Source organism: Benincasa hispida, chromosome 11, assembly GCF_009727055.1.
Source record: "Benincasa hispida cultivar B227 chromosome 11, ASM972705v1, whole genome shotgun sequence".
Taxonomy (NCBI): Eukaryota; Viridiplantae; Streptophyta; class Magnoliopsida; order Cucurbitales; family Cucurbitaceae; genus Benincasa; species Benincasa hispida.
Window position 1 is genome coordinate 37,937,119 of NC_052359.1, and position 14,005 is coordinate 37,951,123.

At 25.9% G+C, this 14,005-nt stretch overlaps 1 protein-coding gene across 1 annotated transcript; it reads left to right on the forward strand.

Moving 5' to 3' along the window:
* The first annotated feature begins 6,336 nt into the window (after positions 1 to 6,336).
* Positions 6,337 to 9,061, forward strand: LOC120090178 (galactinol synthase 2-like). The gene is made up of 4 exons (XM_039047702.1): positions 6,337 to 6,792; positions 7,725 to 8,048; positions 8,138 to 8,272; positions 8,564 to 9,061. The coding sequence occupies exons 1-4, from the start codon at positions 6,463 to 6,465 to the stop codon at positions 8,786 to 8,788; spliced, it is 1,014 nt and encodes a 337-aa protein (XP_038903630.1). The 5' UTR covers positions 6,337 to 6,462; the 3' UTR covers positions 8,789 to 9,061.
* The last annotated feature ends 4,944 nt before the right edge of the window (positions 9,062 to 14,005 follow it).

The window sequence follows — 14,005 nt, forward strand, 5'->3', positions numbered from 1 at the left end:
TAGCTAGGTCATGTAATTAACTAAACGTGATTATGGTTTTTTTTTTTTCAAATAAACTAAAAGCCTCTCTCAATCTTATAACATTATGTTTATGTATAGTTTCATACATTTGTACTTTGACTAATAGTAAAATAAAAATTAATTATTTTGACATTATGTCACGTTTATTTTATCTTTAATAGAAAAAAGTGGGATCATTGAGAATTACTGTTCCTTATATAATTTATAAAAAATAAAAAAAATAAAAAATAAAACTTTAAACTTGCATCTAATAATGATAATGGATTTTTCTTAATTAGAGTTAAAAATAATATTTACAATATCAAATAAAAATTAATTGTAGTTTTATTTTAAAAATTAGCAACTACTTTTTAAAAATTGAAACAAAAAATAAAATAAAATACATGTTGAATAAAATTTTAGAATTAAAAATATATATATATCTATGTTAAATTATATTACACGATTACTAGTACCATAAAAAAAGTTGTACTAAAGAGGATATTTCTAATATGAGTATAGTATCCATTATAATAAGTATTTTATTTTGTTAAAAAGTGAAAATTGTTTATTCCTTAAATTAAACATTTTTAAAAGTTTTATTTTAGATCTGGAGAGATTTTGAAAAATAGAGGAATAAGGAAAACTATTTACATAAAACAACAAAATTTTAATCTTATTTGATAGAGGTTGATAGAAATCTATTTGTGTCGATCAGAAATAGAAATTATTGATAGAAATTTATCAAAATATATATCGTTTTTTTTTCTATTAATATAAATAATTTGAAAATTTTTCATCTGAGATTTTTGTCAATAATATCCAAGGACATCTAAATCTTATCGATACCCTTTTTTCTTTAATCAAAATTTCTCTAAGAAAAATTGAGGGGTAAAGACTAATTTTTTGAGTTATAAACATCAATTATGTCCAATTCTTGGACCCACTAATCAATTCTACACACTCGTCTTCCATATTTTTTTGCCACCGATTAATTTTTTTTAAACCTGCCGTACACGTGCTAATGTGTGACCACTTCTCCAATATTGACTATCTCATTTTCAATTTATAAATTTGTTGTATTCTTATTGTTTTCTAATTTTTCCCAATCTTTATGATTTGAACAATAATTTTTGTAACTAACATAGAATAAATTATTTATTTTTAAGAAAAATGACTTGAAACATTTTGAAAAATAAATGAAAATTTACTTTTAACTTTTTTTTAAACAAAGGTTTCTAATCTTTTATTGGCGATACCAAGTTTTTTCTTTAATTATTTCTTTCTTCCCCTTATTCTAGTTTTAGTTTACTTTCTCTTTTTGATCACTTTCAAGTAAAAGTGAATTATTTTGAAAAAGAAAATTGTTGTTTCTATTTCCATCTTAATAACCATATGGATTTTGATGCATATTCACACAAACTCATTAGATTATAGTTAGAATAATACATATTTGGAAGGGAGTTATCCTTTAAAATTGACAAAATTTGTTAATTCAGACAAAACTCAGATTTAAATCAAAATAAATTAAAAATTAAATAAAAAAGAATAGTATCTTGTACAAAAGTTTAAATAGACGAGATATTTTATTTGGAATGTAGTGTAAGATGTAGGCACGTGTGAGAAAGTTCAAGACACGTCCAAAACAGTAATTTCCTATGAGGAAACCATATGACACCTGGAGGAGCATTGATGGCCATATCCAAAAAGCAGCCACGTGTCTATCAGTTAAAACTGACCGTTTGGTGACGTGGAAAACCTGACCACAAATTTTAACCACGTGGCCGTCTTGGACTTGTTGAATCAGGCACACCATAGTTATGGATGCATCTCATTTTTCAGAAGAGCAAGTAAAACTAAATTCGATTAATTGCAAATTTGTTACCATAATTTATTTAATTAGAATTTATTCTCTATTAAAACACTCACGAACACTCTCCACGATAGAGAATATTTTTCCGAACAAGTTTTTATGAGGTTGTATTAAATCATAAATATTATATTCTTGATTTTTAAATTATAAAGTAAATTCTAATTTTTTTAGACCAAATTTTGTAACTAAATTAAAAAACCTCAATTTATCAAGTGGCAAACTATGATTATAAAAATGAATGTTGCGTGGCATATATATAAATATTCTTTGTTTCTCTTAATTCCAATTTATTTTATAGGTTTTGATATGAATTTTTAAATATACATATATTTTTACTCATAACATTACTATCCATAAAACGTTAAAAATTAATCTAAAATGAGTTTTATTATATCCTTCATATTACTTTGATGATTAGTACATATATGACTCAATTAATTAATGTAGTTAATCATTACTACTTATTTTTAATTAATTTTTACATACTACATATATTATTTACACTTCTATAAAAAAAATATATATTATTTAGACTTGTAACTAAATTAGATAATTAATATCTTATATTTTTTAACTATTTAATATGAGATGTATTATTTATTATTAATATATTAATTAATTTGTACTTATTTTTGAGTAATTAATTTAAAGATTCTCAATGTTACTCTTAATTAATATAAAAAAATATATTTTTTATTTTGATTAATTGAAAAATGAATAATAATACACTAAATAATACTGGTTTTAATCTATGATTACATAAATTTATTTTCTTTCATTTAATTAATTAATTAGATTTCTCATCACAAAAATGGTTCTTTTAGGTAAACAAAAAGGGTTAAACATACACATATTTTACTATATTAAAAATATATTTTTAAATAAATTGACATTTATTAATACTTTTAATAGTTTATAGAGATGTTTTAAAGTTAAATAAAATGAGTCAACTTATCTATAAATATAACAAAATGTCACAGTATATTAGTGATAAATAGTGATAGACACTAATAGACATCTATTATAACTAATATTAGAGTTTATCACATATAGATAGTGATATTTTACTATATATAAAAATATTTCTACCATTTTGTTATTTAAAATAATTTTCTATTTCATATATAATTATTTAATTTAATTTTCTATACACGAGATTGGAAAAAAAAATATAGACATTTAACTTTTAGACATTAATTATCTTACCTATCCAAACAACCAAATATTGAAATTCCAAACATTTAAAATCGAGATGTTTTATATTCAAATCCATAAAAACATGTTTACGATGAGGGGCACGAAAACCGGTTTTTTTCCCTCCCATTCCCACATTCTTCTTCTTTTTCTTGAATATCTTAACAAAAATAATTTTTCTTTTAAAATAAAAAAATAGATTAAGTAATAATATTTTATTAAAGGTTAAAATAAATTTTTGGTCCTTTTATATTATTTTCGTTTTCATTTTAGTCCGGTTACTTTCAAGTATCTAAAATTTAGTTTACGTATTTTTAATAAATTCTACATTTATTTTGTTTATTTTTAACAAATAATTAATTTAGTCCTTTCAAGTTAATTTTATCAAAATTGATTAATTATTAATAATAATAATCTATATATGAGAAACGACACTATGTGAAGAAGATTTATAGTGACTATTTTTAAAAATAAATTAAATTAACGATGACTATTTTTAAGATTTAGTAAAATAGACCCCCCAAAAAAAAAATCCAACATTTGAAATAAATTAATTTGTATCTACTCATTAAAATTAATTTTGATTGATTCGTTAAACAATGTATCAAAATATTATTTTTAAGATTGATCCCAAAATAGAAGTATTTAAACAACATTTATTTCTAAAAAAAATCATTTTCATGCATATAACCAAACATGATAATATTTGATTCCCAACAATAATCTTATTATCATACATTTTTTTTTTTTATTTCCAAGCTTCAACTGTTTTATGGGTAATTAGAGAATTTTTAATATTACAATAGTACGTATTTTTTCTATTGATAGTTTTAGATGTCATTCATTGATATTTTATTTTATTACATGAACTTCACAACATTTTAAAATGTTAACGTTAAGACATACAATGAATAGAGATGATATATATATAATGACAAATTCTATGTACTATTATATGGTTTTAGATGTTGACGGGAGATTTAACACGATAGGAGAAACAAAAATTATTATATTCAATTTTATGTAATGTCATTTCCACTCCAATAAGAATAAGAAATATCTAAATAATTTATGATTCGAAGGTAAAGAAAATATAAAAGTTCAGTTGAAAATTTAAAACAAAAAATTAAAATAAATATAATTGGTCAATATATATATTTGAAACCTCAAACTTTGTTTTCAAACTAAACAAAACTAAAATAAATATTCTAAAGTATTTTCAAAAAAAACAAAAAGGAAAATTAATTTAGAGATTTAAGTCACAAAATGACTATCAAATCATTGACATCTATCATTATCATTATCATATATCATCTTTGAAATTGGTTGGTTATGTAACATTTGTACTGTAAAAAGAAATTTCCAAACACAATCTTGACTAATCAATCAACCACTGACTGGTAAAAGTTGTTTTAATTATTCTAAAAGAAAAAAAGTAATTTTAATTTGGTATTATTATATGATTTAGGAATCATTTTAGTTAAAGAGCTTGTTTGACAGTTACTTTTTCTTTAATTTCTTTTTCTTACTTTAAAATAAATCCATCAATTAGTAATCTTTTATTCTCTTTGTTCCCCTTTAAGAAATTCACCGCTTAAACATTTACCATTTTGGTCACAAAATCCTAAACTTGATGCTTTTTGTTATATTTTTAGACAAAAGGAAAATATTTTGTTATGTATAAACCACATTTAATTAGTCTGCTTTTCCTTTTTTTTTTTAAAAAAAAAAAAAACTCATGCAACCATTTTATTTTATTATACAGTACGCATATTTAAAATTTGTAATAATTAAAATTTACAATAGGATCATGATTTAGTTCTAAATAGTTTAAAGACCACAATAAATATGTAAAAATTTGAAGAACCAACATATAATAGTTCATATTTAAGTTAAAATACTAAAATAAAATTTAGTTTGGTTAAAAATTTGCTCTTGATCTCTGAAATTTATTAAATAACAATTAAGTTTAGGAAAATTATTTCAAATGGTAAAACTTTTGAAAATGTTTACAAAATATAGCTATGATAGATGCTGATAGTCTATCAATAATATTGATAGATAGAAGTCTCAGTATCTATTAGCATCTATCATCGATAATTCTAAAATTTTGCTATATCTTGTAAATATGTTGATTTATTTTTCTATATTTAAAAACAACCTTTAAGTCTATATCAGCATCTATCATCGATAATTCTAAAATTTTGCTATATCTTGTAAATATGTTGGTTTATTTTTCTATATTTAAAAACAACCTTTAAGTCTATATCAGCATCTATCATCGATAATTCTAAAATTTTGCTATATCTTATAAATATGTTGGTTTATTTTTCTATATTTAAAAACAACCTTTAAGTCTATATAAATTAATTAGTTTATAATAATTTAAATTATATCTTTGTGCTTTACCGTTTGTAAGGATTAATAGTTTCTACCGTGTATAATATTATTTAATTAAACTTAAATGAAATTTCTTATGTATATTATATGATAAATTGGTTTTGGATCAAATTTATTTATAAATTATAAGAACTAAATCATTATATAATCAAATTTGACAATTAATTTTGATGAGATTTTTCACAATAGTGACTAAACTCTAATAATAATTTTAAAAGTATAGAGACAATAATATTATATGCTAAAATTTTAAGGCTAAATTATTACAAATAAACTGAGATTTCGTTTGGTAATAATTTGTTATTTGGTTTTTGAAAATTAAACATATAAATATCTATTTCATGTCTAAATTTGTTGCTTTGGTATGTATTTTTGTTACCAATATTTTAAACAATCAACTTAATTTTAGAAAAATGGAAAAAGAAATATTTAAAAACTTAAAATAAAAACCAAATAATCACAAACCCAACTTATAGGTTTAAAATGTGAATTTCGATTGATATTTCTAACAAGATAAAATATTTTATAAATTTTAAATAAATAAATAAATTTATTATTTATAATTATATTTAATATTAGTGATATTTTGATATCTATTTTTGTTGTTTGCATTTTTTTTTATATAATAGAAATATCAAAAATATATTTAAAAATAAATCTACCCCAAATGAAATTGAAAACTTTAAATCTTATTTTACCCAAAGTCCAGATTCTACTCTCTACTTTCTAGTGTCTTCCTGGCCACTGCTCCCACTGGCGTCTTCCCGAATCTTCACTGACTTCTCCTCTTCACCGTTGGATCACCTCCTCAATCCACGTGTAATCATCCAACCCATCTTCCTCCTTATTTTTCCCTTTAAATCTCCCTTCATGGGACGCTTATTTAATCCCGCTCCCAACCACCGCTTTCCACCACCGCCAAAAACGCCCAACCACCGCGCTCTCTCTTTTTCTTCTCTCTCCTCTCACATTTCTCTCTTTAAGCTCCTTCCAAAATGGCGCCGGAACTTGTCCACACTGCCGGAACTCCGGTGAAGCCGCCCGGAGGACGGCGGCTTCCACGACGAGCGTATGTGACATTCTTGGCCGGCGACGGCGACTACGTGAAGGGCGTCGTCGGACTGGCCAAGGGCCTCCGGAAGGTGAAATCGGCGTACCCACTGGTCGCCGCCGTGTTACCGGACGTCCCTGAGGACCACCGGCGAATTCTGGAGTCTCAGGGATGCATTGTTAAAGAGATTGAACCGGTTTACCCGCCCGAGAACGAGACCCGGTTCGCTATGGCTTATTATGTTATCAATTATTCTAAGCTCCGTATCTGGGAGGTTTGTTTCCACTTTTTTTTCTCTCCCTCTATTTCTCTTTTTATATGCCTTTCATTTTTTTCATTTTGTTTTTTTGCATTTACACAAAATAATAGTAGTACTAATAATGTTAAATTACAAGATTTTATTATTATCTAATAAAATTTTGAATTACAATTTGTTTCTTATAAATCCATGAATTTTAGAAATGTCAAAATTTTAATCTACTAATTAATTCTCTCTAGCCCATCTGAAAATTTTAAAAATTAATTCGTGACATAAGGAAATGTTTGTGTAGTATGATATTATGACTGTGAGCTTAAATTTTCTTAATTCTATGTCAGAATAGATTCCCGAGTTAATTTTTTTAAAAAAATAAATTGTACGAATGAATATCTAATGATCGATTTATCGATCACTCTGAAATCCAACTTATAAAATATAGGTTGCACCTAAATTCATATATTTCTTTTTATTTTTTTTATCACATGACATATTTTTATACGGTGTATGTAGGGTTTTTTTTTCCAAATCGTTATAGAGGAATCTATCACAGCATTTAGAGTCTTATAATCATTTGTTTGTATTTTTGGTTTTAAAAATAAGTTTAGAGAGACTATAATTTGTTTTGTTACGTTTCTAAAAAAAATATAAAAACTAAAAAGAAAATTAGAAAAAAAATGCAAACTTAAATTAAAATTATTAGTTAATTTAATAATAATTATACGAAATTTAATTGAATGCAAGGTAGATGTTTGCGGTTAATTTTTTTTTCAATCATGATTTATTTTTGGAGTTTTTGAACAGTTAAAAGAATCTTCAAACAATTATGAAGTCAAAGAAAAAGTTTAAAAAGCGCTTCCCAAGGAATCAGAAACGCAGTTTTTCTTTTTCCATAATATCATGTGTCGTTTTCATGTGTAACTAAACGCGGTCGTTTTATTCCAACACAGTTCGTAGAGTACAGTAAAATGGTGTATCTAGATGGAGACATTCAAGTTTACGACAATGTAGACGAATTATTCGATTTACCAAACGGCCATTTCTACGCCGTAATGGACTGCTTCTGTGAGAAGACATGGAGCCACACTCCCCAGTATCAGATTGGTTATTGCCAGCAATGTCCCGACAAGGTCCAGTGGCCCGACGATTTCGGTCACCCCTCTCCCCCGCTCTACTTCAATGCTGGTATGTTCGTTTTCGAGCCGAGTGTTGCCGTGTATCATGATCTAATGAACACTCTCAGAGTCACCACTCCCACCCCCTTTGCCGAGCAGGTAATTTTGCTCATTGTTGTCGTGTAGTTAATTTAAGCTTTTGAGTTTAGCCGTGATTTAGGTTTGTGAATGTATTTTTGTTTTTTCAGGACTTCTTGAATATGTACTTTAGAGATGTTTACAAGCCTATTTCCTTGGATTTCAACTTGGTATTAGCCATGCTCTGGCGTCACCCGGAGAATGTCGATCTAAATCGCGTCAAAGTTGTTCATTATTGTGCTGCGGTAAGTGTTGATATTTCATTTGAATTTTATATTTTTAAGGTTTAGTTGTTATGAAATTATTGTCAATTGTTGTAGGTGAATGTTCCCTTATAAAACTAAAAAGTGTTCGACTACCATAGAGTTTGAATTGACCTATAAATTTGAAGTTTGAACTAGAAAGAACTAAGAATAATCTTTTTAATTAGGTGCTTAATTAAACCATTTGTAAATGTTTAATAAGTTAAAAGGAGAATTTAGTGGCATGAAATGTTAGAAGAATGGTGGTTCACTTTAGTTGTTGATGAAAAGTAGGGATCAAAGCCATGGAGGTACACGGGGAAGGAGGAGAATATGCAAAGAGAAGACATAAAAATGCTGGTCAACAAATGGTGGGACATCTACAACGATCCCTCTTTGGACTACAAGCAGCCTCCGCCATCCACGGCGGACGGAGATGCCATCGACATGCAGCCCTTCATCTCTGCTCTCTCCGAGGCCGGACCCGTTCACTTCGTCACGGCGCCCTCCGCTGCTTGACGGCGGAGGAGTTGAATCTGAAGCTGACAAACTCTGGTTTGGCAAAAAAGAGTCGGAAGTGATACTCTAAAGAAGTATATAATATGATATGATGATGATAATAATAATTAGTTGTTTTATTTATTTTTTTTCTAATGGCTTTGTTTTTTTGGGCCTTTTTTTGAGGTTTTTTTCGGGATGTGTAAGTATGCTTCCCGGAATTTGGAAATATTCGGGAGTTGAAAGCTTTCGTGATGTTCTAAATATATAAATACTAAGACACGTTTGAGCGTTTTTCTTTTTTATTTTATTTGACTTAATGTCAAATGCAGTACTTTTGTTAACGACGTTCAGAAAATATTTAATATATTTTGGGTAATATTTATGTTTGTGTATTTTATTAAATCATTTCATCCATTGATTAAGTTTGGGTTGGGTTAAGTTTGATTAAGTTTGGGTTGGGTTGAAAGATTTTTTTATATTAAATCTAATTATTTGGGTGAAATTTTTTCAATCCAAATATTTTGTATTAGAAAATGAATCTAATTCAATCATAAAATATTAAAATTTTCTTCTAAAGAAGAAAAATATAAATTAAAATTAATATATATAAATAATTATATTATAAATAATAAAAAATATTTGTTGAATTTAATAATAAATTCGGTTGGTTCGAGTTAGTTTGTGTTATATTAGTTGATTTTATGAATTAATCTAATTTATAAAATTTTTATTTAAAATGAATTATAATCTTGAATTGGGTTGGATTAATCGGTTTTTTCGGATCATCGAATTTTTTTTATTTTAAAATGTATTTAAATATTATTTCTATTCTTTTGTTTTAGGATTATTTTTTCAAATTAAATTGTGGGTGGAAGAATTATATTTTTATTATAAATATTATGTGAGCTGGTAAGTTAAATCTATTTTCTTTCTTTCTGTCTTAAGTCACTTAAGGGGGTTTGTATATTTTTCTCTCTTTCTAATTTAATGTTCTTAATTCATGTTCTGTTCTCTCTCTTAAATTTTATATTATGCTTTTTTATTTTTTTTAAATGCTTAAATTCTTAAAAATTAAAAATATGTTTTTGAAAACTACTGTTTTGGGTTTTAAAATTTTGCTTAGTTATTAAAAGGTAGATAACATAATAAGCAAAGTGGAATGATGTTTATAAGTATAATAAAAGTTGATGTTTCATTCGGTAATCAGTCTTTATGGGTATTTATGTTAATGAATTGATTAAAAGATATTTTTGTCTCTAAATTTTTATTATGAAAATAATAATTTAATCTTATTATTATTATAAAGTATAAAGATTAAAAGTAATTTTTAATAAATAAAAAAAAAAAATTTAAGAGTAAATAGCCAGGAAATAATATATATAGTCGTTTAAGATTGAATTATAAAAAAATGCTTCTGAATTTTATATTTTGTGTCAAAAATATTTTTGGAGTTTTACAAGTTTTAAAAATATTTTTTACTTTTAAAAGAATTTGAAAAATATCTTTGCGGTTAGTTTGAATGGAAATCATTAAAATTTTATTTAAAAAATATCATTGAACTTTTAAAACATTTTAGAAAAATATCTAACTTAATAAAATTTCAAAAATACCTCCATCGTTAATATTTGAACAAAAATTATTAATTTCTCATGATAAAAATGATCTTAAAAATTTTATAAAAAATTTAAAAAATGCTTTTACGGATCAATTTGTTTGAATTTTTCTTAAGTTTGAAAAGAACCAATTTTAAAATAAATTATATAGATATCTTCATTTTTTCCATATAGGTATTCTCATATTTTTCTTATTTTATCAATTTTTTCAACAATAAAAAAATCAAAATTTTAGTTAAAATATAAAATACCAAAAAATTTCACAAAATTCGAAAATCAAAATCTTCTCTTGAAACATGCGAAAACGATAAATAGTCAATTAAAAAAGTATAGTCTAAGTCGTGTTGGTTTTTAGGGATTTAATATTTATTTTAGTTCTTAGATAGGTTATTGAGCAAAAAATGTTGTCGGGACGTTTTGAATACAATTTGGGCTTAAGTGGAGTAATTAGCAAGCAATGGAGGCAGAACGGTGAAATCAAGTAACGAGAGGTACGATATTGTACAAGCGCTATGATGCATGTGCCCTATTTCATTCACAGAGATAGTCTGCTAGGTAAACGTTGTAGTGTTGCTTCGCGGCACCGCAACACTCTCCATTCGATATACGTGTATGAAGAGGCACTCCTTCCAATTTGCTTTCTAAAACGCTTTGTGAGGAGATTTTTCACATCGCAGTGTTTTGGTATATTTTGGTTGTTGGAAAAATTGGTGTAAGCTAAAAATTGAAAAATTAAGAGAAATATGAGAGTACCTATATGTACGATAAATAGTTAAATACTTTTTTATTTGTTTATTTATCGTTTTGGTATGTTTCTATTGGAAATTTTGATTTTGAAATTTTGTGAAATTTTGTAGTATTTTATGATTTAACTTAAATTTTTTGTTTTTATTTTGGTTGTTGAAAATTTTTTCGTAAGCTAAGAACTGGAAAATTAAGAGAAATATGAGAGTACCTATATTAAGAAAATAAGGATATCTATATAATGTATTTTGAAATTGGTTCTTTTCGAACTTAAGAAAACTTCAAACAAATTGATTAGTAAGAACATTTTATTTTAATTTTTAAAGTCAATCTTTGTCACGAAGAATTAACGATTTTTGTTCAAATAGTAATCGTGAAGGTATTTTTGAACTTTCATTAAGTTACGCGTATTTTTGAAACATTTTGAAAGTTCAGGAGTATTTTTTAAATAGAACTTTAACGGTTTCCATCTAAAATTATAGTAAGAGTATTTTTTGAACTCTATTTAAAAGTTTAAGGGTATTTTTCGAAATCTATTTGAAAGTTTAAGGATATTTTTGAATATTTTTGACTTAAGTGTAAAGTTTAAAGATATATTTTATAATTTAACTAATGATCTAACGATGCCTAAATAATAGTCACGATGTAGTGGTTCCATTTGTCTTTTTGTGCCTCTAAGATTGTCTAGTTCATTTTGGTTGTTCTTTTCTTTTCTAGCACTCTCTTTCTTTTCTTCTTTTGCTTTTATATTATCATTCTTTTTCAATCAAAATTACATGCACGAAAATCAACTTTGTCACTCTTTTCTAATTAACTTATTTCACAAGTGTGTTGCTTGAATCTGATATCTAACCTCTCAAACGATCAAGTATAGGGTTTTTGTTGATCGGTTAACGAGTTGAAATTTAGAAACGACATATCCTGGGTAGAATTTAGGAACGGCATACCTTAGGTAGTATTTGCAAGCAATGTCCCTAACACCTAAAGTTTAAAATATTGATTTCAACAAAAATATCGAAGTCTTAAATTTACGAAAATTTTAATAAAAATATCGATTTGAATAGATATCTCAAGAAAAATTATAATAAATAAATAAATAAAGATAAATTTAAAGCAGTACATAAATTTGTTGTGATTAAATGTCCATTATTTATATTATATTTACATTAGTGACATTGTGTTGTTTATTTTATTATTATTATTATTATTATTTTATGTTTATGGATTTTTATACGATACAACGAAAATATCAATTCACCCCTCATGTCGACGTTGAACCCATGGAAATGTGAAAATATTAATGGAAATATCGACATGTCAATGAAAATTCAATACTATGTTGAAACCTAAATTATTTATGTATTTATCATCTTTGCATTATTTACGATTTTGATCTTAGAGTTTAAAGAAGTGTGATATGTAAACCTTTTAACCTTAGAGACACCTTTGTTTTGTATTCTAATATTTTTCCTCTAATAAATTTGTTCTCCCTACCACATAGATATAACTAACACACTATTAGTCAACTATGTAAATTTGTGTATTAATTCTTATTGTTGACGTTTCTTGTGTATCCTTGATTTGTTGACTCTTAACCAGGACGTTATTTTTTTTGCTCTCTTTTCTCAAAACAATATAAATTATTCCTCATGAGGAAATGAAACTCAAATCATCTATGTATAATTTCGTTTCTTGTTCTTATCGAATATGATAACAAATTTAAAAGGGCAATAAACGAAAAGGATTCCTGTAATAAAGTTTAATAAACTCAATGTTCATATCTTATTCAATCAGATCTATATTTTAAATATATGATTGGTAATCGATTTGAAGACCAAGAGTGAGATTATACCAGTATTATAGAAAATTGGCGATCCAGAGCGAGCTCCTCAAGAAATGTATAAAGGAGTTACAATTGAAGAATGACACTTTTTGTTAATATATGGGAGTCTCCATCATCGAATGTAAATGTTAATTTATTTTTAATACATAAGTAAACAAGTTTTTTATAAATATATTCTAATGTAGGAAAAGTCAGAAAAACAAAAAATTGTAGAAGTAAACTTCTCTTCAATCATTGTGTTGGAACAGAATCATTTTTATCTCATCGAGCTGAAAAGGTATGATACTATACTTTATCCATAGTTACCTATATTATATTACTAACAAATATTGAGTAATATTTTTCAAGATAAGGGATGATGACACTTATTTAAGTCTCATGGACATCTTCTACCAAACTTATTGGTCTGTTGCAAAAGGTTGGACCGACGATGCAACCACTAGAAGAATTTTGGGCTTTAATGTTGGTTTTAAACCGACATTAAAGAGAGTGTTATTAAAGACCTTTAATGTCGGTTTAACGGACATTAAAGGGCTTTAATAATTCAGTCTTCAATGTTGGTTGCAATCGACATTAAAGGGCTTCAATGAAATTTTCAACCGACATTAAAACCCTCTAATGTCGGTTGCAACTGAAGACCAAGAATCAAATGAAACCCTCTAAACCAACATTGAAGCCGTAATTTGTCCGTTTTACCAATTATTGTCCATTTTTTAAAAAAATTCCGTTGCCGAATTCATTTTTTTGGTCAAGAAGTTAAAAACGACATTATATGTCTCGTTGGATCAGGAAATGTCCGTCATTGTTTTTTTTATTAAAAAGTATAACAAAAAAATTGCATGGCACATTACGAGCTAAGAAAGTTCAATTACACTTACATATTTATAATTCCATGAAAATCCTCTTGAACTTTACGTCGAAAAGATTCCAAAACATAAACACAATTTTCTTGTAGATTGATTACAATCAATATCCAATAATAACTATAATAAGCAATAATTTTGAAATATTAGTATGTGTATAATGCAAATTAAA